This window comes from Oncorhynchus keta, chromosome 29 (genome assembly GCF_023373465.1).
Source record: "Oncorhynchus keta strain PuntledgeMale-10-30-2019 chromosome 29, Oket_V2, whole genome shotgun sequence".
Lineage (NCBI taxonomy): Eukaryota > Metazoa > Chordata > Actinopteri > Salmoniformes > Salmonidae > Oncorhynchus > Oncorhynchus keta.
The window spans coordinates 34,473,277-34,500,311 of record NC_068449.1 but is presented as its reverse complement, the minus strand read 5'-3'; the positions used below and the strand labels follow the sequence as shown (position 1 = coordinate 34,500,311).

General features: G+C 43.6%; 1 protein-coding gene across 2 annotated transcripts in view; it reads right to left on the bottom strand.

The window, feature by feature from the left end:
* Positions 1-27,035, bottom strand: part of si:dkey-288a3.2 (protein phosphatase 1 regulatory subunit 37) — a 74,451-nt gene that overhangs the window by 39,580 nt on the left and 7,836 nt on the right. Inside the window, exons 3-8 of one of the 2 annotated variants that reach the window (XM_052486460.1) lie at positions 26,493-26,538; positions 25,205-25,305; positions 24,907-25,026; positions 23,306-23,453; positions 18,970-19,125; positions 18,415-18,527 (exon numbers count right to left, since the gene is read on the bottom strand). In XM_052486460.1, coding sequence (XP_052342420.1) covers positions 18,415-18,527; positions 18,970-19,125; positions 23,306-23,453; positions 24,907-25,026; positions 25,205-25,305; positions 26,493-26,538 — 684 coding nt within the window. The remainder of the gene's footprint in view (positions 1-18,414; positions 18,528-18,969; positions 19,126-23,305; positions 23,454-24,906; positions 25,027-25,204; positions 25,306-26,492; positions 26,539-27,035) is intronic. The other variant, XM_052486461.1, reaches the window with a different exon arrangement.

The following is a 27,035-nucleotide window of genomic DNA, read 5'->3' as shown; positions in this document are numbered from 1 at the left end:
TGGTGACAAGCCGAATTTCTTCAGCCTCCTGAGGTTGAAGAGGCGCTGCTGCGCCTTCTTCACGACGCTGTCAGTGTGAGTGGACCAATTCAGTTTGTCTGTGATGTGTATGCCGAGGAACTTAAAACTTGCTACCCTCTCCACTACTGTTCCATCGATGTGGATAGGGGTGTTCCCTCTGCTGTTTCCTGAAGTCCACAATCATCTCCTTAGTTTTGTTGACGTTGAGTGTGAGGTTATTTTCCTGACACCACACTCCGAGGGCCCTCACCTCCTCCCTGTAGGCCGTCTCGTCGTTGTTGGTAATCAAGCCTACCACTGTTGTGTCGTCCGCAAACTTGATGATTGAGTTGGAGGCGTGCGTGGCCACGCAGTCGTGGGTGAACAGGGAGTACAGGAGAGGGCTCAGAACACACCCTTGTGGGGCCCCAGTGTTGAGGATCAGCGGGGAGGAGATGTTGTTGCCTACCCTCACCACCTGGGGGCGGCCCGTCAGGAAGTCCAGTACCCTGTTGCACAGGGCGGGGTCGAGACCCAGGGTCTCGAGCTTGATGACGAGCTTGGAGGGTACTATGGTGTTGAATGCCGAGCTGTAGTCGATGAACAGCATTCTCACATAGGTATTCCTCTTGTCCAGATGGGTTATTTGTATTTCAAAAATATATATTGTTCATGTATATGCAGTGGTTAACTGTTCTCTTCCTTCAGAAGTACAGTATTGTTTGACACTGCTTTTGGTCATCTTGTTAAGTTGGTCATCTGAATCTCTGAAAGCCAAGCACTGCATTTCAGAAACCTATCCAGTGGAAGTAACAGATCTAAGTCATTTTGGTGAACTCTTGTTAATGTGTGTTATCTGTCAAACATGCAAATCTAATTGTCTAAGTCAGTGGTTACCAAACTTTTTATAGTCCCGTAGCCCTTCAGACATTCAAACCTCCAGCTGCATACCCTCTCCTCTCTAGCACCTGGGTCAGCGCACTCTCAGATGTTGTTTTTTGCCATCAAGCCTGCCACACACACTATAAAATACAATTATTAAGCAAGAATGAGTGTGAGTTTTTGTCACAACCCAGCTCGTGGGAAGTTTGTGTCTTAACAGCACAATTTGCCAAGGCAGGATACTCTGAGCGCAGCCCAATCCAGAAATATGGCAGTGACTTCTGATTAAATTACATTTTCACAGAACCGCATCTTGTAATATTGATGAGGCTCTCTTGTTCAGATATCGGTAAGTGGACTGGAGGCAGGGCATGTAAGGGATAAAGAATCAAGTTGTTTGTGTCATCCGTTTTGGGAAAGTACCTGCGTAATTGCGCACTCAATCCACTCAGGTGCTTCACTATATCACATTTGACATTGTCCATAAGCTTCGGTTAATTTGCACACGAAAAATCATACAATGGTGGAAAGACCTGTGTGTTGTCCTTGTTAATGCAGACAGAGAAGAGCTCCAACGTATTAATCATAGCCTCAATTTTGTCCCACACATTTAATGTAGTTGTGGAGAGTGCTTGTAATCCTAGATTCAGATCATTCAGTCGAGAAAAAACATGACCCAGATAGGCCAGTCCTGTGAGAAACTTGTCATCATGCAAGCGGTCACACAAGTGCAAATTATGGTCAGTAAAGAAAAATGTAAGCCCGTCTCTCAATAAAAACAACGTGTCAATACTTAGCCCCTTGTAAAAGTGTTACATGGTCGCTGCCCATATCATTGCATAGTGCAGAATATACACGAGAGTTCAGGGGCCTTGCTTTAACAAAGTTAATCATTGTCCAAAACGTTTTTCTTGCTGTCAGTCATTCCCTTGGCAGCAAGAGCCTCTTGGTAGATGCTGCAATATACCCAAGTGGTGTCGGGAGCAACTTCTTGCACGCGCGTTACCACTCCACTATGTCACCCTGTCATATATTTTGTGCCATCAGTACAGATACCAACACATCTTGACCACCAATGTACATTTGATGTCACGAAGCTGTCCAGTACTTTACAGTGGTTTGCAGAAGAGGATGTCTTCCTTAATTGACCCCCCATGAACGTAACAGACATATACCAGGAGCTGTGCCAGGCCTGCCACATCTGTTGACTCATCCAGCCGTAACGCATATAATTCACTGGCTTGTATGCAAAGCAGTAATTGTTTCAAAACATTTCCTGCCATTTCACTGATGCGTTGTGAAACAGTGTTGTTTGATGAAGGCATTGTCTGTATATATTTTTTGGCCTTTCCCCCAGCATTGTCCCAGCCATATACGCGGTAGCAGGAATAATTAAGTCCTCCACAATAGTATGGGGCTTGCCTGTCCTAGCCACTCGGTAGCTCACCATATAAGACGCTTCTAGACCCTTCTTATTAATGGTATCTGATGCTTTTATACATGTCTTACTACTTGAAAGTTATCTTAATTCTCGCTCAAAAAATCTCTTATTTTTCAAATTGGCATGTTTTGTTTCTAAATGTCTGCGCAAGAGTGACGGTTTCATCAAGTTGTGAGATAGTACTTTTGCACATATAACACACTGTGGTTGAGGAAAGGCACTAATCCCAATATAAGTGAACCCCAAATCAATGTAGTTCTCATCATATTTGCGCCTCTTCGATGGTCCAACGTCCCTGTCTGTTGTTCAGTGCTTTCCCAGGTAAGGGGGCAGTAGCTCTTCGGCTGCATCAGATTCACAACTGTCAGTGTCCATGATAGCTGGGCTAACAACAAATGTTGAATTACTGATGCTAGCATTGGATGTGCTCGTGGAAGCAGAACTACTTGTGTGGTCAATTTTTGAGCTAACGGAGTGAATAACAACAACGTTTGGCTACATACAGTGGCTTGCAAAAGTATTCACCCCCTTGGCATTTTTCCTATTTCGTTGCCTTTACAACCAGTAATTAAAATCGATTTTTAGGGGGGTTCTATCATTTGACTTACACACCATGCCTACCACATTGAAGATGCAAAATATGTTTAATTGTGAAACAAACAAGACAAAAAAAACAGCATGCATAACTATTCACCCCCCCCCACCCCAAACTCAATACTTTGTAGAGCCGCCTTTTGCAGCCATTACAGCTGCAAGTCTTTTGGGGTGTGTCTCTATAAGCTTGGCACATCTAGCCACTGGGATTTCTGCCCATTCTTCAAGGCAAAACTGCTCCAGCTCCTTTGGAGTTGGATGGGTTCCACTGGTGTACAGCAATCTTTAGGTCATACCACAGATTCTCAATTGGATTGAGGTTTGGGCTTTGACTAGGCCATTCCAAGACATTTAAATGTTTCCCCTAAAACCACTCAAGTGTTGCTTTAGCAGTATTATTTGAGTCATTGTCCTGCTGGAAGGTGAACCTCCTTCCCAGTCTCCAATCTCTGTAAGACAAAAGAGGATTCCCTCAGGAATTTCCCTGTATTAAGCCATCATTCCATCATTCCTTTAATTCTGACCAGTTTCCCAAACCCTGCCGATCAAAAACATCCCCACAGCATGATGCTGCCACCACCATGCTTCACTGTGGGATGGTGTTCTCGGGGTGATGAGAGGTGTTGGGTTTGCGCCAGACATGTCTGTCTGCCGAATTCTTTCTCTTTGCTCTTGTTTTCCTTAATAGGATTTGGTGGGCGGAGCCGGGAGGGTCATCAGCGAAATGGGACACACTTGGGCTCGGGTGTGTCCCGGGATAAATACACCTCTTCCCCACTCTGTAGGTGCTTTGTTTGCAACTTTTCTTACAGCTTTTGAGTTGTAATGTTTGGTAGGCCCCGTGTTGGTTGCCTTTAATTGTTAGTTAAACTTGCCACTGCGGTGGATATTTTGTTGTGTTCTGTGTTGTAGAGAGTACATTGTTTAGTTTCTAGAACCCTGCCCAGGCTGTAAACTCTTGGTCTACTTGCTGTTGGGACATCGGTCCGAGGAGGTGAGTACAATCGGCTCTGTACCTCAGTGGGTGATTTGTGTAGGGTAGTGACACGTGCTACCCAGAGCTATAGCCTTTCTTTTCCCCCTGTTAGGCTTAGCGAAGTGTTTCACTTTGGAATACTTTGGCCATGGTTATTTTGTTTGTTATTTTTGTGTGGTGTCCGTGGACTGAGCAGTTGTCTCGGGGACACATCCGTGGCTCAGGGAAATCTGCCAGCGTGCTGGGTATTTGTTTCCCTTGCCAGCGGGCTACAGTGTGTAATTATCTACCGCAAATCCTCATGAAGACTAGGGTTGAGTTATTGTAGGTTTTGGGGAAGCTCAATATATATCTTATCTCTCTTCTGTGGTGCACAGGGTGATTGTCATTTAGTGTGATTGTCATTTCTCTTGTGGTCCGGTCTGGTGTGCTCAGCAGAGGGGAAAAGCAAGATAAAAAATTTTTTTATTTACTTGTGACTATGGCGTCTTACGTAGACGAGTTCATTCACTTTCCAGCAGAGAAACTGTTAGAATTATGTACTAAAGAACAGCTGTTGAAGGTCACTGAACACTACAAGGTTGAAATTACTGATGCACTAAAAAATTATGTTAGGTTGATATTGAAAGCCAATCTGATGGGGAGTGGTATGCTTGAAGTTACCACTTGAGCAGCCTCTGCCGAGGATTCGCCTTCTCCCTGTTTCGTTACAATGGCCGCTCCATCTGTTAGACCTAGTGGCCTGTCCTTCGAAGAACAGAAATAACGGCTTCTGTTACAACTTAGAGCATGATCATGTAAAGTATGAAAAGGGATTGTAATTTAAACAGGATTTGAAGCGTGCTAAAATCAAGCTGCAACAAGAGCGGTTAGAGTTGGTTAGGGAAGGAAAGATCTCGGGCGAGTTTGCTCTGGGAAGTTGACCCAGATTTACCTAGGGGTCGATCCTCTTTCGGTCGTTCCCCAGACACATTTTATATTGTTGGGAACTTACGGTTGTTGCCTAAATTTAATGAGAAGGACCCTGAGACATTCTTTTCGTTGTTTGATCGTGTTGCTGATGCTAGGATTTGGCCTGATTCTGATAGCACTTTAATGTTGCAGTGTGTGTTGTCTGGTAAAGCACAGGAAGCATATTCAGCTCTTAGTGTAGCCGACAATGTCATTTATGAAAAGGTTAATATGGCTGTGTTCCAGATTTACGAATTGGTTCATGAGGCTTTACAGCCAACGATTTAGAACTTTAAAAAAAGCGATGATCAACAGACTCATTTTGAGTTTGCGCTTGAGTTATCTTCACAGTTTAATCAATGGTGTTCCGCCTCTGCAGTTATGACATCCCAAGGGCTGTGTGATCTGATTATGCTAGAACAATAAGGACACAATCCCTGATCGTATAGCCACGCACATTAACGAACAAAAAGTAAAGACTGTCGCTGAAGCTGCGGTTTTGGACGAGTATGTTTTGACTCACAAAAGTGTCTTTGCAGAGCCCCGTATTCGGAGTGAGTGGGGGAGTTCGGAAAGATTTGGGCCTCGCTCATCGAGATACTCTCGTTCACGGGCAGAGGTTCATTCAACTAGGGTTGAGCCTGACTCCCGTGGTAAAGCTGACTTTGGTCAAGAATATTACTACTGTCAAGGTTCAGGTAATTGGAAAAACAAATGTCCGGTTCTCATGGCTAAGGGTAAATTAAATACTTGTGCTTACATTAAATCTAAGCCTATGGCTTTAGCAGTGGCTGTCCCACATCAGTTCACTCCTGACACACTGTCTCATGCCCAGGGGCATGTGAAAGTCCATATTAACCCAGACTATTTACCTTTCATTACGGAGGGTTTTGTGCCTATGTTAGGAAGTAACGACCTAGTGCCAGCGAAGATCCTGAGAGACACAGGTGCCTCTGAGTCGTTTGTGTTGGAGTCTGCGTTACCCTTCTCTGCTGAGACTGATTCGGGGAATAGTGTTCTAATTAGGGGAATAGGTTTGAACACTCTGTCAGTTCGCTTGCATAAACTGATGTTGGATTGTGGACTGGTGAAAGGTGAGGTTTTTGTGGGGGTGCGTCCTTCGTTGCCTACTGAGGGAGCAACATTATCCTTGGGAATAACTTGGCTGGTGAGCGTGTATGGCCTGTCGTGTTTCCATCTCTAGTGGTTTCCGCTAAGCCGCCATTTGCAGGGATTCCTGATGAGAGTGTGCAGAGTTTCCCCAGAGGTGTTCTCTGCGTGTGCAGTGATGCGTTCCATGAGCAGTGGCGACCTGGTCACTGGGCCGGCTAACGAGAATGGCACAATGAAATCTGTCACTACTTTCCCTGTTATCCCGTTATCTGTACCCCGCTCAGATCTAATCAAGGAGCAACGGGCTGACCCCACATTAGAAGAGTTGCGTGACCAAATTGTGCCTGTGGAAAAGTTGGGAGATGTCGACCATGGCTATTTTCTCCAAGAGGATGTCCTGATGAGAAAGTGGGTGTCTCATGGTAGTTGTTTTGTGGGGGAGGCGATAAGTCAGGTTGTTGTACCAGCTAACCTTCATGAGTTGGTGTTTACAACTTCTCACAATGACGTTGCTGGAGATATGGGTGTGAGGAAAACCTACAATCGCATACTAAGACATTTCTTTTGGCCTAGATTAAAGAGGGATGTTTCTGAGTTCATCAAATCTTGTCACACCTGTCAATTAACTGGTGAAACTAATCAAGCCAGTACCACTGTTTCCTATTCCTGAACTCAGCCAGCCTTTTGAGTATCTGATTATTGACTGTGTTAGTCCTCTGCCTCATTCTAAAAAGGGTAGTTCACTGTGATGTGTCAGACCACTAAGTCTCCTGCTGCCTGTTCTCTCCAGTGTATCACGACTAAGTCTGTGCTAAAAAGCTTTGACTCAGTTTATCTTACTGTTTGGAATCCCTAAGGTCATTCAGAGTGACCAAGGATCTAATTTCCCCTCTAATCTGTTTGGTCAGATTCTCCAACAGCTCCATATTAAACACAATTTGTCTAGCGCCTATCATGCGCAGAGTCAAGGAGCGCTGGAATGTTTCCATCAAACACTTAAGTCTTTGTTGAGAGCTTATTGTACTGAGATGGATAAGGATTGGGAGGAGGGGTTGCCTTGGTTACTGTTAGCCGCTAGGGACGTTTCACAGGAGAGCACGGGTTTCAGTCCAAATTACCTTGTGTTTGGACATAGGGTGCATGGACTTCTATCTGTTCTTGCTCTGCTGCCAATTGTTGGTTCTCCTTTTCAAGCCAAGTTTCAAGGTTCAAATACAGTTGTGCGCCAGTGCACTGACCACAACTATCTAGTTGGCGCTCCAGAACGGAGAAAAGCACACAAACTGTGCCATGTAAATCTGTTAAAACTCTATGTATGTTCCTCTGAGGCTGAACAGTGAGAGTCTACAGAGGATGGTAAACCTGTTCTTTTGGCCGATACCGTTATTTCGCTGGGTTCTTGTCATTCTAGGTCCGTGCATGGGGAGGAAGATGTTCCTGGTCTCAACGATTGCATACTGCAGGGTAGATTGAAGAATTCAGAGACACTAGATGTTTTAGACAGCCTTCTCGCTCATCTACCTGTTGATGGGTGGGAAGAGGTGGTCGGTCTGATTCAGAGATTTCCAGGTTTGTTTTCTGATACACCTACACGTACAAACTTAATAAAACACGATATTGATGTTGGGGATGCTGACCCCATTCATCAGCGGTTCTATAGAGTTTCTTCAGAGAAACTGCGTTGTCTGGATGCTGAGGTCAGGTACATGCTGGAGAGTGATATAGCAGAGCCTCTTTCTCCAGTTGGGCTTCTCCCTGTATCTTGGTCAGTAAACCGGATGGGACAAACAGATTTTGTACGGACTACCACAAGGTAAACAGTGTCACTAAGCCAGATTAATTTCCTCTTCCCCGGGTGGAGGACTGCGTTTATCAAGTCGGAACAGCTAAGTTTGTGAGCTAATTTGACCTGTTAAAGGGCTATTGGCAGGTGCCACTGACAAGTAGGGCTCGTGAAATCTCTGCCTTTATTACACCTTCTGATCTGTACTTCTATTTGATTACGAGTTTCGGCCTGCGTAATGAACCTGCCACTTTTCAGAGACTTATGAACAGGGTTGTCTCCGGTCTAGCCGGGTGCGCTGTTTATCTGGATGATGTACTGATATATATGATGTAGTGAAGACACTTGGGAGGAACATCTGTCCCGTATTCAAGCCTTGTTCGACCGCCTAGCTGCGGGTCGCCTCACGATCAATCTGGCAAAGTGCGAGTTTGCTCAGGCGACCGTTACATACCTTGGAAAGGTGGTTGGGCAGAGTGAAGTGTGTCCTGTTCGGGCTAAGCTTGTAGCTATTGATGCTTTTCCCACCACCAACGACTAAAACGGAACTGAGGCGTTTCTTGGGATGATTGGTTATTACCATCGTTTTTATAGGAACTTCTCTACTGTGGTCACTCCCTTGACAGATTTGCTGAAATCTAAGGCTGTTTATGTATGGTCTTCTCGTTGTCAACAGGTTTTTGAAGATGCAAAGAGGTTGCTTACCTCAACTCTGGTGCTGGCTGCTCCTCGCATGGATTTGTCATTTACCTTGCAGGTGGATGCTAGTCATGTGGGGGAAGGTGCAGTTTTGCTGCAAGCAGATTTGTCTTGTGTTGAGAGGCCTGGTAGATTATTTTCCAAAAGGTTTAACCATTATCAGTTGAACTACTCGGTCATGGAAAAAGAAGCGCTAGCACTCATATGGGTGCTACAACACTTCGAGGTGTATGTCGGATCAGGAGTAGTACCTATTATAGTCTACCCCAACCATAATCTTCTCACCTTCTTGAGGGCCATGATGTGTCCTAACCAGAGGATAATGAGATGGTGTTTATTTTTTACAAGCTTTCCATCTCGATGTGCGGCACATCAGGGGGACTGATAATGTTGTTGCTGACGCTCTCTCTCGTGCACCCTGTTCCTGAATGTCTACGTGACTGACCATTGTTTAATTTGTTTGGTATTGTCCTGTTCGGTTCTGTCGCTCCTGTCTTTTCCCTTCTGGTCTCGTCTTAAAGGTTGCTTCCTGTGCGCAAAGGTTTCTGAGGTCTAGGGAGGACGAGGTTGGCCGGGGCAAGTGGAAGTGTGAACATGTACCCCCATCAATTTGGGATGCAGGCTGGGTCAATTTGTTTGTGTGATTGATATGGTGTGGAGACTCTCCACACCATATCTGCATGGAGACTCTCTCCATGCAGACACACTGTTAGATGTGTGGCATTTTTGTGGCCATTTTGTTTTAACTTCGGCACCTTTCAACACCTCATTATCACATTTATGCACGCAACCACTCACTTACACTACTGATTACTGACTACACACACTACTGTTAATTGTATTTACGTTACTTCAGTTAATAAATATATTATCTCCACGTTGTCTCCCTTTTTGTTATGGACATCGAGCCAGTTCATGACAATGGCCAAAAAGCTACATTTTAGTCTCATCTGACCAGAGTACGTTCTTCCATATGTTTGGGGAGTCTCTTACATGTCTTTCGGCGAACACCAAACTTGTTCGCTTATTTTCTTCTTCAACCAATGGCTTTTTTCTGGCTACTCTTCCATAAAGCCCAGCTCTGTGGAGTGTACGGATTAAAGTGGTCCTATGGACAGATACTCCAATCTTCGCTGTGGAATTTTGCAGCTCCTTCAGGGTTATCTTTGGTCTCTTTGTTGCCTCTCTGATTAATTCCCTCCTTGCCTGGTCCGTGAGTTTTGGTGGGTGGCCCTCTCTTGGCAGGTTTGTTGCAGTGCCATATTCTTTCCATTTTTTAAATAATGGATTTAACGGTGCTCTGTGGGATGTTCAAAGTTTCGGATATTTTTTTATAACCCAACCCTGATCTGTACTTCTCCACAACTTTGTCCGTGACCTGTTTGGAGAGCTCCTTGGTCTTCATGGTGCCGCTTGCTTGGTGGTGCCGCTTGCTTGGTGGTGTTGCAGAATCTGGGGCCTTTCAGAACAGATGTATATATACACTAAGATCATGTGACACTTAGATTGCACACAGGTGGACTTTTATTTAACTAATTATGTGACTTCTGAAGGTAATTGGTTTCACAAGATCTTATTTAGGGGCTTCATTGCAAAGGGGTGAATATACATATGCACGCACCACTTTTCTGTTTTAGAAATCTTTTTGAAACAAGTTCTTAATTTCATTTTACTTCACCAATTTGGACTAATTTGTGTATTTCCATTACATGAAATACAAATAAAAATCCATTTAAATTACAGGTTGTAATGCAACAAAATAGGAAAAACACCAAGGCGGATGAATACCTTTGCAAGGCACTGTACAGACCGTTAGTGGAATTCCCGCAAGAGAGTAACGGTTAATGTGATTGGATATTAATTATTTGACTAGGCTATCTGTATTTCACATTGTGTTGTTATTTCGCTGAACACTAGATGGTTTCATTTGGGGGGGTGGGCAGTGGAACGATGCTACTCAGGCGAAGAAAAAAAACTCACCCAAATGTATAGCCCCATTGGAATATATAAATGGACTGCTTAAAAAATATAAAAATATTCACATGTTCAAACACATTCCCCAGTTTGGGAATACCTGTTCTAAGTTTTAATAACCTTTTCTTGTTCTTTGTATCTGCTACTGTACTGTTTCCCTTTGACAACCCTGTTCTAGGCCCATTAAACGTATTCAATGGAGGGCTTGGTGTCTGCAGGTTTTTGTTTTCCTTTCAATTAAGCCCAAGACAATCAGGTGTTGGGAGTGTCTTACTAATTAGTGACCTAATTCATCAATCAAGTACAAACCCGCAGACACTTGACCCTCCGTGGAATGAGTTTGACACCTGTCACCTACAACCTGTGTCTAACGTTTAGATGTTACAATTGTAATAAAAATGTTATATTTTTGCTAAGGTGTTGTCTGGTCCGTTGAATTGCTCAGAATGTTGACTCAACTGAATAGGTGGCCTGTCACCAACCTGTCTTATCTTCTGGTTGAGGTGTAGTTTGGTAGTTACTACAATCATGTCCGTGAACACACTATGGTAAATACTGCAGTAAACTAGTCATGCCTGCAAAACCATTACAGTAAATATAGCCTTGTCGTGAACCAGGCTACCCTTAAATGGGAAGCCTGGGGAAGTTCCATGGCAGAAATCAGCTAAAGAGGGGTAGGAACCCGGTGTAAAATCAATAACGACTTGCAAACCTATCACACGGATCAAACGCGTTGCTGGTTTTCACATCAGTTCGAGATGAGCAGCAAGAGGGGAGAAATGGTCTACAATGCTAGCCATATCAAAGATTATACATTTGTACGTTTCCAAAGTAGGACAAAAAGTAGCTGGCTAGCTACAAAAAGGTTTGTTTTGAGAAAAGTAAGCTAACATTGTAAGCTACCTAGACAAAAATGAACTTACGCGCTAGTTCAGTTTCTCTCTCGATTATAAAGCCAACATATTAACACCATATTATTGACCTAAAATGTTAGCTATCTTAGGCCAATCACTAGCTTATCCAGGGTCAGTGATACTAGTGTAACCATGTACTGTCCCTTACGAAAAAATATTGCAGTCAGAGTGCAGTATAAGTGCAGTACGCTACAAATACTGCATCCAATATATATATTTTTTACTGCAGTACTTTTGCAGTATAATTGCATTTCAACTGCTGTTACCAGTCGACTGCAGTTAATGCACTTTTATTACAGTTTCAAATGTCACGCCCTGACCTTAGAGATCCTTATTTATTCTCTATGTTTGGTTAGGTCAGGACTCGGATGGGAGAATCTATGTTTTCTATTTATTTGTTGTTTTTGACCCGTGTGATTCCCAATCAGAGGCAGCTGTCTATCGTTGTCTCTGATTGGGGATCATATATAAGTTGTGATTTTCCATTTGGGTTTTGTGGGGAGTTATTTTCTGTTTAGCTGTTTTGTTGGCTGACAGAACTGTGCGCTTTTGTTTTTTCTACTTTGTTATTTTGTTGCGCTGTTCAGTTTATTCAAAATCATGAACGCCTACCACGCTGCACCTTGGTCTCCTTCTTCAACCAACGAGAGTCGTTACACCAAAACTGCGATCTTTGTTTAAGGGGTCTATCTATGGGAACAACAGCAATCATTTTGCAAGCAATATTGCTAAAATGTATTAACTAAAATGTTACCTGTAATGCTCATCTCCTGTAACCAAATTGTCATCTCATTATTTTCATACTGTAGCTAAATTTACAATGGTAGGGTTTGCACTAAACAATTGTATTTGTCAGCACATAAAATCCATGTACAACATCTTGGATATTGTTTGCCTTATATACATGTCTACTGGTATCATTTTAAATTGAGAATGTATCGCTCAAAATGTAAACAAATGTGAGTTTTGCTATCCTCTGCTTCAGATGACAGATGCCCATAAAGCCAGTAATGCCATCTAACTATAGGCCTATGGCTGCATTGGTGATGCCTGCCATATGATAAGCTTCTAAATGGATTCAGATAGCTGATATACTGAGGGTGACAATCAATAAAACAGATTGGAAATCTTTTTCAACTAGACGAACGGGAAATGTTAATTTGAGAATACAACACAGTAGTGCTGAGAGATTAACGGACATTATGAAAAAAAATGTGAACAACTAATTGACTGATGTCGGTTCCACGAAATTGTGGAGAAAAAGGGTGTAAAAATATATATATTTGAATTACATTTCGTTGTGTTTTTTTTCTGTGAGCTCAATGCGCATATTGCAACATTTCTTTAGAGATGAATCAGATCAAGCCAGAACTGTGCGATGTAGTAGGGAGTTGGTTTCCAACAGACTAATATTATTTTTATTTTATTTATTTTTATTTTACTAGACAAGTCAGTTAAGAACAATTTCTTATTTTCAATGACGGCCTAGGAACAGTGGGTTAACTGCTTGTTCAGGGGCAGAACGACAGATTTTGTACCTTGTCAGCTCGGGGGTTTGAACTTGCAACCTTCCGGTTACTAGTCCAACGCTCTAACCACTAGGCTACATAGTTTAGCGCAGAAAATGTGGTAATTAATTGCATAATCCATTGCATGCCTACTTGACCAGTCTGTGTTATATGCCTGCTGTGTAAAAGAGACAGAAGAATGCTCGATCGAGAGGAGCATTTGCTTCGTGCAGGGTCATTGGACACTGTGCTATCTACCTGAAAATGCGTAAGTGATTTGATAGTTGGTATTCAGCAGTCATGAAAAAAAGGATTGAAACCAAAATCAAAAACCGTGATTTTTTCTTAATAATCGAACCGACCTCAAAAAGCACTAATCGCTCAGAAATACAACACAAACATATTAGAGACAGAACCCCTTCCCCTCTTTATTGCAGAATTGTGATATGCGATTGACCAACATTGACACTAGTTCATTTTGAATAATAGTTTAACAATTAAAACAAATTTAAACACTTCACTTCAAAGAATCAACACTTCATCACTTCAAAATGTACAAATAAGCACATACGTAAAGATCAGAAATCTTAGTCTAAACAACAAAAGATAATTGAGCAATAACAAGTATGCTAATATTACTAAAGCATAATTTTGGGTGAACAAAAAACCCACCTTACAATCTTGCTCCACTGATCCCCGATCTTCTGGGTAGGCAGACATTTCTGAAACTATCCGCCGCCATTGTCGCAACCCCTATTACCAGACTGTTCAACCTCTCTTTCATATCGTCTGAGATCCCCAAGGATTGGAAAGCTGCCGCAGTCATCCCCCTCTTCAAAGGGGGAGACACCCTGGACCCAAACTGTTACAGACCTATATCCATCCTGCCCTGCCTATCTAAGGTCTTCGAAAGCCAAGTCAACAAACAGGTCACTGACCATCTCGAATCCCACCGTACCTTCTCTGCTATGCAATCTGGTTTCCGAGCCGGTCACGGGTGCACCTCAGCCACACTCAAGGTACTAAACAACATCATAACCGCCATCGATAAAAGACAGTACTGTGCAGCCGTCTTCATCGACCTTGCCAAGGCTTTTGACTCTGTCAATCACCATATTCTTATCGGCAGACTCAGTAGTCTCAGTTTTTCGGATGACTGCCTTGCCTGGTTCACCAATTACTTTGCAGACAGAGTTCAGTGTGTCAAATCGGAGGGCATGTTGTCCGGTCCTCTGGCAGTCTCTATGGGGGTGCCACAGGGTTCAATTCTCGGGCCGACTCTTTTCTCTGTATATATCAATGATGTTGCTCTTGCTGCGGGCGACTCCCTGATCCACCTCTACGCAGACGACACCATTGTATACACTTTCGGCCCGTCATTGGACACTGTGCTATCTAACCTCCAATCGAGCTTCAATGCCATACAACACTCCTTCCGTGGCCTCCAACTGCTCTTAAACGCTAGTAAAACCAAATGCATGCTTTTCAACCGATCGCTGCCTGCACCCGCATGCCCGACTAGCATCACCACACTGGATGATTCCGACCTTGAATATGTGGACACCTATAAGTACCTAGGTGTCTGGCTAGACTGCAAACTCTCCTTCCAGACCCATATCAAACATCTCCAATCGAAAATCAAATCAAGAATCGGCTTTCTATTCCGCAACAAAGCCTCCTTCACTCACGCTGCCAAGCTTACCCTAGTAAAACTGACTATCCTACCGATCCCCGACTTTGGCGACGTCATCTACAAAATTGCTTCCAACACTCTACTCAGCAAACTGGATGCAGTTTATCACAGTGCCATCCGTTTTGTCACTAAAGCACCTTATACTACCCACCACTGCGACTTGTATGCTCTAGTCGGCTGGCCCTCGCTACATATTCGTCGCCAGACCCACTGGCTCCAGGTCATCTACAAGGCCATGCTAGGCAAAGCTCCGCCTTATCTCAGCTCACTGGTCACGATGGCAACACCCATCCGTAGCACGCGCTCCAGCAGGGTATCTCATTGATCATCCCTAAAGCCAACACCTCATTCGGCCGCCTTTCGTTCCAGTACTCTGCTGCCTGTGACTGGAGCAATTGCAAAAATCGCTGAAGTTGGAGACTTTTATCTCCCTCACCAACTTCAAACATCAGCTAGCTGAGCAGCTAACCGATCGCTGCAGCTGTACATAATCTATTGGTAAATAGCACACCCATTTTCACCTACCTCATCCCCACAGTTTTTATTTATTTACTTTTCTGCTCTTTTGCACACCAATATCTCTACCTGTACATGATCATCTGATCATTTATCACTCCAGTGTTAATCTGCAATATTGTAATTATTCGCCTACCTCCTCATGCCTTTTGCACACATTGTATATAGACTCCCCTTTTTTCTCTGTGTTACTGACTTGTTAATTGTTTACTCCATGTGTAACTCTGTGTTGTCTGTTCACACTGCTATGCTTTATCTTGGCCAGGTCGCAGTTGCAAATGAGAACCTGTTCTCAACTAGCCTACCTGGTTAAATAAAGGTGAAATAAAAAAAAATTAAATAAAAACATGTATTAGGTTTATACATTATGTGTGATGTTTAACTGTATTTTTGGATGCAACATTTCCTAGCATAGGTAGGCCTACACATATAATCCATGGCATATAGGATATACTCTTAGTCTCTTGGGACACTCATTGGGAGCACTCTCCATCTGCGAACAGGCTTTCACAGCTTTCCATATCTGAGAACAGAAAAATAAAAATCACAAACAGGTGACAGATATACTCAAATTAGAAAGCACTAAATAATAGGTTACAATTATATCTCTGTCCTCAAAGTGTTGCCCTCTGGGGACTGGAATTGGATACACTTTTCATAACGTCATCCCACAAAGATACCTGCCCTGTCCAGTAGCCTACACTCTCTGTTTACTGACAGCTGGAACTGCAATGTCACCCTCTTCCATGACTGTTATCTACAAATGCATTTGGAGACTGTTTTTAATTTACAATGATTACATCAAGATAGCTAGCTAATGGGAAGTTAGCTAGCTGATGACATTTTAATTCACTAAACAGTGTGTCAAGCTAGCTAGCAACTCATTTGAGTTAGCCTACAAAGTGGCCTACTATAGCCAGCCAGCTAGCTAATAATACATTAACATTTAAAAACATGTATTTACTTACTTGAATAGGTTTTCCCACTGGCTCAAAAAAAAAAAAAAAAAAAAAAGGACAATATTCACAATATTTTTTTGTCGTAGCAAAGTGCCGCCAGCAGCCATCTGGATGAATGGAGGGGGAATTTTTTTTTTGTAAAAAAAAAAGTTTACCACCAGAGCGGTATTGACCATGTTGTGACGTTTGACTTTACCAGCGTAATCCACTTTCAATTTCACAAAATATAAATCGCATAACTGTGGGAGACAGTTATAACTTAAAAACTAGCACTTAAAACTAGCATAGGCAACAACTACCCGGACGGTAAACAGTGGTGCACATAACACACAGCACCACTTCTACGGGTGTGTGGGGAGAGGGTTCTTGAAATGTCACATCCAATCAAAATTTTGCCGTTGGGAGCCAGCGGGCCATTCAAAATGTTTTTGCAAAACAAATTCTCCAGACCTCCAAGAGAGGCGTGACCATGACGTGATTCTGGAGGTATGGCATCGTGAGACTACTGTTGTGTTTTTTCAGATATGTCTGTTCAGTATTTACTGGAAACACTGCAGTATACTACAGTCATGTCAGCAAAAACACTACAGTATACTACGGTCATATCCGCAATAACAGGAATACTATAGTATACTATAGTCATAGTGAGGAGCAATACATCAGTGTACCTCATTGCCACCCCCGTTCCACTCCTTTGGTCACCCGGCTGAGGAGGTAATGAATGAACGCGAGGGTGGAAAGATGCTGGCAACAGCAGACCTGAGGAATTGCGTCTTCACAGTTAATTTGTACAGTGGTGACTACAAACACACTCAAGAGCCCCTCACTGTGTGTGTGTGGCACACTCAAGAGGCCCTTGCTGTGTCTGTGCTAATGCCAGCTCAGAGATGTGCAGAGGGGAGAGGGATACACAGAGGCACGACACGTCGATGGACGACTGAAACCTTTCCCAGAGAGAGGAGATGCTTGAAGGGGAACGCAGGGGATAATAGCGACCAATTAAAGACTTGACTGGTTGTTTGAGGGTTTGAGTCAAGCATGGATGAGGCCTGTCGCATATAAACCACTGTAGGTTTGGAGAAGAGAGCTTTGGGGAAAACGCAATACAGGGCTTCAGTTAAAACCAAACATTCTAAGACAGATTTTGAGGTTTCAGATGACAAAACAAATGGATTAAACAGAGTGAACACCCAGAACTATAAATTGTGAAGATCTAGTCCAGCAATACTCAACAGGCGGACCGCGGTTCGAATCTGGACCCAGAATGGGGTTGATATGGGCCGCAGGTCCCAACTTAAAAACAACTTTTTTTAACAACTCAGTCGGGCTTTCAATTTAATGTTATTGAGAGTTGTACTAGTAGAATGTACAAGGTGCAATTTTTAAATGTTGTAGTGCATGGCAGCTTTCCTCTTATGTCATTAAGACATTACTTTAGAGAGCTATTTAGAATCTATGTATAACTAGCCCATGTTAGTTAGGCGAACCAGCTAACTTACCCATCTAAATCTTGTAGTTATCAAGGCCAGCTTTGATTCCCATTGATTTTGTTGAGTCGCTCAGGTATCATATCATATATATAACACATAAGACATGGAAAAATGTGTATAATTGAAAGAAATTTACTTAAAAACAGTAAAAGAAATCATTCCGCCAAAAAGAGAGGTGTGAAAAGTTTGGGTTGTGAGGTGATGGTTTGCCGACAAATGACAAAAAATGCCTAAAAAGAGGAACTAAAACCAGAGTACCTATACCAATAACAAATATAAAACTCACAGAAAAAGGGTTATACTGTATAGTGATTTGTCACTACACTAAATGTGTGTTCTGGATAACATTACAACCCATTTACATTCTGTGACACCAAAGTGTTTCCTTGTCCGACCCAAATAACCCGCTCTCACTCTGTTCTCTTTCAACAGAGACAGACAAAAGGAAAAGAGAAATACAACAAACGAGAAAGGTTAATAACAGCTTTTCCTGTGTCATATTTGACAAGACCAGCCATTGGCCTAATTATCGTCATTATGGTTTGCCAAGACTTCTACTTCTCCTTCTTAGTGGCTGGCAGCATGATAGCCACTTCTAAACGCATATCTATTATTTAATCAAACTGTTGGTGGTGGCAGAACGGAGAGAGAGAGGGGCACTTTATTTTTGGCCTGGGTGAGTTCTATTTGAATATGCCAGTGGGCCAAGGCTTTTAATGTATACCCTTTTGTTTCCCAAGTCGCCACCACTCAAATGACAAAGGTGCAGTTTATGTTGCCAAAGGGAAAGGCTAAATCTGAGTCAAAGGCTAAATGAGCTAAATGGTAATCCAGGATCAACACAGCGAAGAATACAATCAGGATCAACACAGCTAATTTATGATACAGGATCAACATAAGAAAGTAACATGTGTTCCTCACCAGAACTTTGGCTAGATGGACCAGTCCATTGTTAGTGATCTGGTTGTTCCATAGAATCAGAACCTTCAGTCCATCTGTCTGAACTCTCAGACCTTCACAGATCTCCTCCAGTCCTGCACAAGACCAGAAAAGAGAAATGAAACACTTAAGACTACAGTGCACTAGGCTAGTCATACAGGGCTTACATAAATGACAAGGGGAATTAAACAATTTGCTGCTACCTCAATCTCTGTGAGTGATAACAGAGTGAAAATGGTCCTGTTCAGGACCAGGACCGTCACCTGAGTCTGTTATGGTGTTGTTGCTGAGGTCCAGGATAGTGATGATACTGTTCACAGGAGCTTGGTTGCACCTTAATTGGGGAGAACGGGCTTGTGGTAATGGCTGGAGTGGAATAAGTGGAATGGTATCAAATACATCAAACACATGGTTTCCATGTGTTTGATGCCATTCCATTCGCTCAGTTCCAGCCATTATTATAAGCCGTCCTCCCTCCAGCAGCCTCCACTGGTACTGTTGTATCTGTTTCATACAGAATATGTTCTTTAAGTGCACCTGAGTTTGCTATGGTGTTGTTGCTGAGGTCCAGAGTAGTGATTGAGCTGTTGTATCTGAGCAGGTCTCCTAACTGCATAGAGTCCTGTTCGCTGTTCAGATTATTGTTGGACAGGTACAGCTCCCGAAGCGCTCTGTTGCTCTTCAGAGCAGCCACTATGGACAAAGAAACCAAAGCAATATTACTTTTTAAGTAAAGTTTGGTTTGATGGTAAAGAATCATGCTAGTCTAATAAATAAACCTACTTTAGCTTAAGAACGTTTGAGACTAAACCATTGTATTTATAGTATGTCTCAAGAGTCAACCAGCGTTTCTCAAAAGCACAAATCTCCCATTATTCGACCAAAAATATTTCAAAGCATAATTTTACTGCACACTATCTCTCAGTGAATTGTACAGTGAAGTGTGTGCGCGTGTGTGCATTGGTGGGTTGTCACGCAGCCCAGCCTTAGCGGATCGATGCAGTAGATTTGATCAGGCCCTTTGGGCTGCATGTGGAATGCCAACATTGTCATCATGCACAGTGGGAACCAAATGGAGGGATCGCTGGATTGATCTGGACGACTCCACGGCGTGCGGCCCGTCGAGCGCCACAATCAGGGCCCCTTCGATCGAAGGCAATGATCCACAGCTGGGCCCCCCGCAGAGAAGGATGGAAAGGAACGGGGGAGGACAGGGGGGTAGGTAGGGGCGACGAGGCTGGATGCACGGCCCAAAAATATCAAAAGGATCCAGGAGGGTTTAAAGAGATAGGGTCTCTGTCTCAGTGGTGAGAAGGAAGAGCATGTACGTGTATGTGCCTGTCTCTTCCTCTAGCTCATTTACAGATTTACAGGTCATTGTCTCCTCCCTGATCACTAGAGTACACCGGCCCAGCCCCCTGCTGCTCACAGAAGAGGAACACCTCCCTCGGTCGTCACGGTTACGTCCCAGAGATGAAACACCAGCCAATCAATGAAGGTCACCGTCCAAGGACAGCAGGACCAAAGCCATCACCATGGAGCCGTAGGGTGTGACATTGGTGAAAGCTTTCATCTTAAGCTGTACTTGGCTAAAGGCTCAGTGGTAAAAATGATTTTAAAAAACAAATGAGTAAATTACAGAAATATGATTGAAGTAAATTTTATAATACCCCTCAACATATTTTTTTTTTTTACAAGTTTAGGTATTTGTATATCTTGCTCCTGACCAAGGTAATATTATTGTCAGGGAAAGTCCAGTCCTATTGGAAGTCCAATGCTGTGTGCTGGAGGGCAGTGTTGGCCTCTTGTGCCTGGGTGCAGTGGTACGGACACAGTGTAGCACATGGATGTCAAACATAATGCTCCGGCCTGCGAGCCTATTCAATCCAGCCTGTGGCTGCTGTGAGTAAAAAATGTACTGTACTGTGCTAAAGTTTTAAGCGGGTGTGAAAAAATGCTGCAAAGTCAGGGATTTTGTAGGCCTATAGTCAGGTGTATGATTAAACAATTATACCAAACAGCTGCAAATAATCATCAATTCAATATGTAGGTTGAAACCCAATCATTAACTGAAACAGAAACAGCTGTGTAGGAGGAATAAAACTCAGCTAACAAGGTGAGGTTGCTGAAGACCGTTCACTGTCAAAAGTCATACACCATGGCAAGACTGAGCACGGCAACAAGACACAATGTAGTTGTACTGCATCTGCAAGGTCTCTCCCATGCAGAAATGTACAGGCAGACAAGGGCTTCCAGATGTGCTCTCCAAACTCTTTTGCAGAAGCAAAGAAACGGGCAACGTTGAGGACCGTAGACGCAGTGGTCGGCCAAGGAAACGTACTGCAGCAGATGAAAGACACATCATGCTTCCTTCCCTTCGCAATCAGAAGATGTCCAGCAGTGCCATCAGCTCAGAATTGGCAGAAAACAGTGGGACCTTGGCACAGCCATCTACTGTCCGGAGAAGTCTGGTCAGAAGTGGTTGTCATGGAAGGCTCGCGACCAAAAAGCCATACCTCTGACGTGGAAACAAGGCCAAGCGACTCAACTATGCATGAAAACACAGGAACTGGGGTGCAGAAAAATGGCTGCAGGTGCTCTGAAGTGATGAGTCAATTAAAATATTTGGCTGTAGCAGAAGGCAGTTTGTTCACCGGGGGGCTGGAGAGCGGTACACGAATGAGTGTCTGCAGGCAACATTGAAGCACTTCTTGCACGTTTGCGGCTGCATTTGTGCAAATGGAGTTGTGGATTTGGTCAGAATTAATGGTCTCCTCAATGCTGAGAAGTACAGGCAGATAGTTATCCATCATGTAATACCATCAGGAAGGCATCTGATTGGCCCCAAATATATTCTGCAGCATGACAACGACCCCAAACACACTGCAAATGTCATTAAGAACTATCTTCAGTGTAAAGAAGAACAAGGAGTCCTGGAAGTGATGGTACGGTCCACACAGAGCCCTGATCTCAACATCATCAAGTCTATTTGGGATTACATGAGGAGAGAGAAGCATCTGAGGCGGCCTAAATCCACAGAAGAACTGTGGTTAGTTCTCAAAGATGTTTGGGCCAACCTACATGCCCAGTTCCTTCAAAAAGTGTACATAGAAGAATTGATGCTGTTATGAAGGCAAAGGGTGGTCACACCAAATATTGATATAATGTAGATTTTTCTTCTGTTCACTCACCTCTGCATTTTGTTAATTGATAAATATAAACTATTAACATGACTATTTTTGAAAGCATTCTTACTTTACAGCATTTTTTCACACCTGCCTAAAACGTTTGCACAATACTGTATAATACAGTTGAAGTCGGGAAGTTTACATACACCAAATAGATTTAAACTCAGTTTTTAATCCTAGTAAAAAGTCCCTGGCTTAGGTCAGTTAGGATCGCCACTTTATTTTAAGAATGTGAAATGTCAGAATAATAATAGAAAGAATGATTTATTTCAGCTTTAATTTTCACTCTGTCATTTAGGTTAGTATTGTGGAGTAACTCCAATATTGTTGATCCATCCTCAGTTTTCTCCTATCACAGCCATTAAACTCTGTTTTAAAGTCACTATTGGCCTTACGGTGAAATCCCTGAGTGTACAAAACATTATAAACTGAGATTTCCATGACATTGACTGACCATGTGAATCCAGGTGAAAGCTGATCCCTTAGCGATGTCACATGTGAAATCCACTTCAATCAGTGTAGATGAAGGGGAGGACACAGGTTAAAGAAAATCATTTTTAAGTATGCGTGCCCTTCAGAGGGTGAATGGGCAAGACAAGTATGGTAGTAGGTGCCAGGTACACCGGTTTGTGTCACGTTCAAAAGTTTCCCATTTGCATCAAGAAGGGTCCACCACCCAAAGGGACATCCAGCCAACTTGACACAACTGTGGGAAGCATTGGAGTCAACATGGGCCAGCATCCCTGTGGAACGCTTCGACACCTTGTAGTGTCGAAACAACAAAATTGCCCTAACAAAATTAGGCTGTTCTAAGGTCAAAAGGTTGGGGTTGAACTCAATATTAGGAAGGTGTTCATAATGTTTTATACACTATATTTTTGGGGGGTAATGGTGTTTTAGAGGGGAAAAAAGCGATGTATAAAGTATTATTTTTTGCACATGTTCTGAGGCCTGGTTACTGGTCCTCGTACTACAGAAAGTCCTAGGTAGAGAGGATAGTGTCTCTGGCCACGGTGACGGTGTGGATCGGTGCGGCGGTGTGTAAAGTGACAGGTTGAAGATTAGGACATCTAATCCCGGGCCAGTACCACTGTGAGGGTCACAGGGCCAAAATCTGCTCCTCCGCTCCTTGTCCTCCGTCATCTGTTCCTGCTGGCCACGGCCAAGCATGGACAACACCGAGTGCACACACATACACACAGGGAATACACACAGACACACACAAACACACATATGCAGTCACACACACACACCCACACCCACAGGAGATACTACTGAGCCCTATCAGGCCATGAGGAAGAACTCAGAAATAACAGATTGTGTGTGTGTGTGTGTGTGTGTGTGTGTGTGTGTGTGTGTGTGTGTGTGTGTGTGTGTGTGTGTGTGTGTGTGTGTGTGTGTGTGTGTGTGTGTGTGTGTGTGTGTGTCGCTACCTTCTACCACAATGTCCTGACAAGGTAGGAAAATAAGAACATTTTGGAAAAGTCCGGACTTCTTTTCCATGTCCTGAATTTGTTCAAATGCTATTTTAGGGTTAGGTTTGGGGTTTGGGTTAGGGGTTAAGGTTAAAGTTATGGAAAATATAGTTTTGAATGGGAACACATTTCTACTCCCCAAAAAGTCCTGATAATTCTCTAAAACAAAGCTGGGTGTGTGTATGTGTTATGCATACGTGCAGGGCATACCAAGCGTGAAGAGGGGTCTGCCACTGAGGCAGGTGCTTTGGAGGTGCAGCACGGTGAGTCTGCTGCTTAGGAGGGCTCTTGACAGGACCTGGGCTGGATACTGTAGCAGGGCCACGTTACACACATCCAGCCTCAACAGACACACACTCTACAGAGAGACAAACACAAGGATCTCATCAGAGAGAGGGGGAGGGCAGGGGACAGAGGGAGAGAGAGAGAGAGGGGTGGGGAGAGATAGAGAGAGATGGACGGGAGATAGAGGACAGAGATAAAGGGAGAGAAAGTCAGCAAAACTTTGAGGGGATGGAAATTACAGAGATGGAGGGAAGGACAGGGTATGACAGGGACAGAGAGCGAGAGAGGCGTGTAAGAGAGAGTGAGGGTCTGAGATGCTAGGTTATGGACTGGCCTCTGTACCTTACTTCTGATCAAACACTTCCAGAACCTGTCAGAAAAAGATGGCAGGGAGGGAGGGAGGAGAGGCTGAAAGGCTAGGCCGTGCCCTAAGTGTGGACTGAACTCCCTATTCTACCTCACCATCAAACACTAGAGGAAGAGGGGAATGCCAGTAAGGCAAAACAACACTGACTGACAGAAGGAGAGAGTGACAGAGTGAGAGTGTGGCTGAAGGGCTAGGCTGTGTCCCTGGTGGGGACTGGCCTCCATGCATCACCTCTCCTCAGCAACCACTAGCCTGTCTGAAGGAGGAGAGGAGAGGAGGAACATCAAAAAAGGATGGGAAGAAAACAGTCCTGAGTGACGGAGGGAGAGCGGGCAGGTCTGGGGGCCATTGTTAGTCTCCATCACCCCCCGCCATCTCTCCGTCCGTCTGGTCGGCACATCAAACGTGTCCAGATTTTTTTCTCTCCTGCTGCATCCTCCATCTCTCGCTCTACACCAAGGTGATTTTGATTGATCTTGAGTAATACTGCCTAAGAGCCAGCTTTTGGTCTCACCCTTGAAGTCCATTTCACCACGAGGCAAAGCCTCACCTCTCTTTCATCTAAGAACTATCACTAATTGAACAAACATTGAAATGAATTTACACCATAACCAGCAGATTCCATCCAGCACTCTGATGATAGAGGTTGTCATCTGGGCTTATTTTGTCATTGGCAAATTACTTAACGATCCCTCATCTGTTTGTCTATCTGTCTGTCTCTCAGACACAGTCAGCTAACGTAAGATGCTTGGGAAGATTTCCCTGGCATACTTTGAGTCCTGCCCTGGGCCCTGAGAGGTTTATCACCCCCAAGGACACGACCAGGCTGGCAGACAGGCCTTCAGAAATAGCATTTGGGATCTGCAGGATCATTTCTCCTGGCTCTGCTAGCTAATCAGATGCCTGTTGTAATGAAGTCTCAGGTACTGACTGGGGGTAATGGCACGTGCGTGCGTGCGCGATTGTGTGCATGCATGCGTGTTAGCTAACAAAGTTAGGCAGCTTCTCTGGGAACTGCCGAACTTGAATATACTTTTTTTCCCCCCCTCAATACTCACTCGCCTTACTTCTAGAATACATTCCCTCCTATAGTATGTGCACTCTCTTACCCCTGGCCTAAATCCACGCATAGAAACACATTACGCTGAACTACATGTACCTGCTTTATCAAATGAGAGAGGGCCTTCCAACCAGATATCCCCATGCCGGTGTTGTCAGAGATGTCAAGATGGGGGGTAGATTCATAATACAAAATCATATCCAGCAAGGATGATGTTCCCTGGAAGAAGAGAAAAAAAAGAAGAAAAGGGAGCGAGGTTTAAATTCAACAGCAACATAGTAATGGAGTTCCCAGTTCCTTTGATGGAGAGTAAAATCCGATACACAGGGACAGCTGAATACAAAACCCAATTGGAAAGTAAAAATGAAAAAATAAAGTTTTTGCTCATAAAACTCACATTTTCCTCCAGCTCTGCCGCTTGCAGATTGATGAAATCAAAGCTCAGTGATTTCAGTATGACTTCCAGAGCCTCGCAGGAAAGGTGGTCTAATCGCTCACCTGAGTAGGGAAAGCAATCAAATAGAAGATAATTGGGACTGTTTGCTAACAGTCAGATTGCCATGTCCCCAGTCAGGAGTCAGTGTTATTTTGTGATTGGAATTTTAGGAAACTCAGGGAGGCTAGAGCACACAAAACAACCTTCTCCTCCTACCCCTCCTTTAGAAAACATAAATCATCTCTTTATCTGTGCAATTGTTTACTTTCTGAATTAAAGTTGTACAGTAAGCTCCGAGAGAAGAAAAGCATCTCCACAGATTATGTGACTGGTAGTTAGTGCACAGTGTGATGCGGCGACTCAAGAGTTAAAAGGCGAAAGACGTTCTCTCTCTAACAAGATCCCATCCACTGTCCTCCCTCCCTCCCTCCCTCCCTCCCAGTCATGAATCAAAGGGTGTCTGATTATTCAACACCAGATGACTTTTGAACAAAGAGAGCGACTTTGATGGCCGCAGCGTCAGTCCGCCTCTCTCAGAGGCCCTAGCTCCTTCCTTCCTTCCCCTCATAAACTCTTATCTCCATGACCACGGAGGGAGGGAGCAAACAGCACATCGCCGTCTCACAGCTCACACACATCCTCCTCCTTTTCATCATTAGCATAATCATTTGTAAAAAAATAATGTTTTTAAATGTTTAAACAATAATCACTTAACTGTACCGTAGGAACAGGGGGAACCGCAAGGAAGGGGAGGAACTGAAAGCCCTTCTATCTAATCCCCTCTGTGTTGGGGAAGATAATAACTAATGCAGGGTGTCATCACCCCAGTGTGATGTCATCAGTGCGTGACAACTGAAAGGGGGAAACAAGATGACCCCATGTTGGAATCACACATCCCCGCTGGGGTGGCAGCTCTCCTGTTACACTCATCAAAGGGGGGCAGGGGTTAACCCCAAACTGAAGCTTCACAGCATCAGAGGAGTGATTAAATTATACTGGTACTGTAAATGTATGTTACAGTAAACCGATGGCTATTTAGCAATAATCTGTATAATGTACTGGAATGTGATGACTTTCGGGCTACTAACTTTCTAGTATTGTAATATTCCAATCTTACACTGTTATAACCGTTATAATAGTCATTCATTTTACACTCAACAAGCACCATACCACTCACTGTATAAAATATCGTATTAATCATACCCTATGTCGTAAATAAAGTTAGAACAAACATTTCACATTAGCTTACCTTTCAAATCCAGACATGGGGCCCTGCCATTTAAACTGGTAACCTGCTGATGGAGAGAGAAAATGTAGCATTTCTCATTAACATAAACAATACAGTTAAATGTACCCCTCTAACACGAGGCCTCTGCATCCCTCCATGGCTCTCTGACTTGTTTGTTCAGAGTTTGAAGCTCTAGCTTCCACTGCCACCACCACAACAGCAACATGAGAACATGAATTATGGATTTCACACAGTTTACTATTGATGGCAACACCATGTCCTAATTAACCAGTGTATATTAATTAGCAACAGCTGGTCATCTGTTGAGGCGTTCATTTGCCAAGCCACTGTTCCACATACATCTAATTTGACTACATCAATCTCCAAAGGTGACATAATTGCGTGTATCGTGGAAATTGTCATCTTTTATTCTCCTGACAACCAGAACACAACAGCAAAGGAGCGAAAGAGAATCCCTCCTTACATGCAGATGAAAAAAGAATGTGATAGCATGTTCCCTCGTCTCTCCCTCTCCCTCCCCCTCTCTCTCTCTCTCTCTCTGGA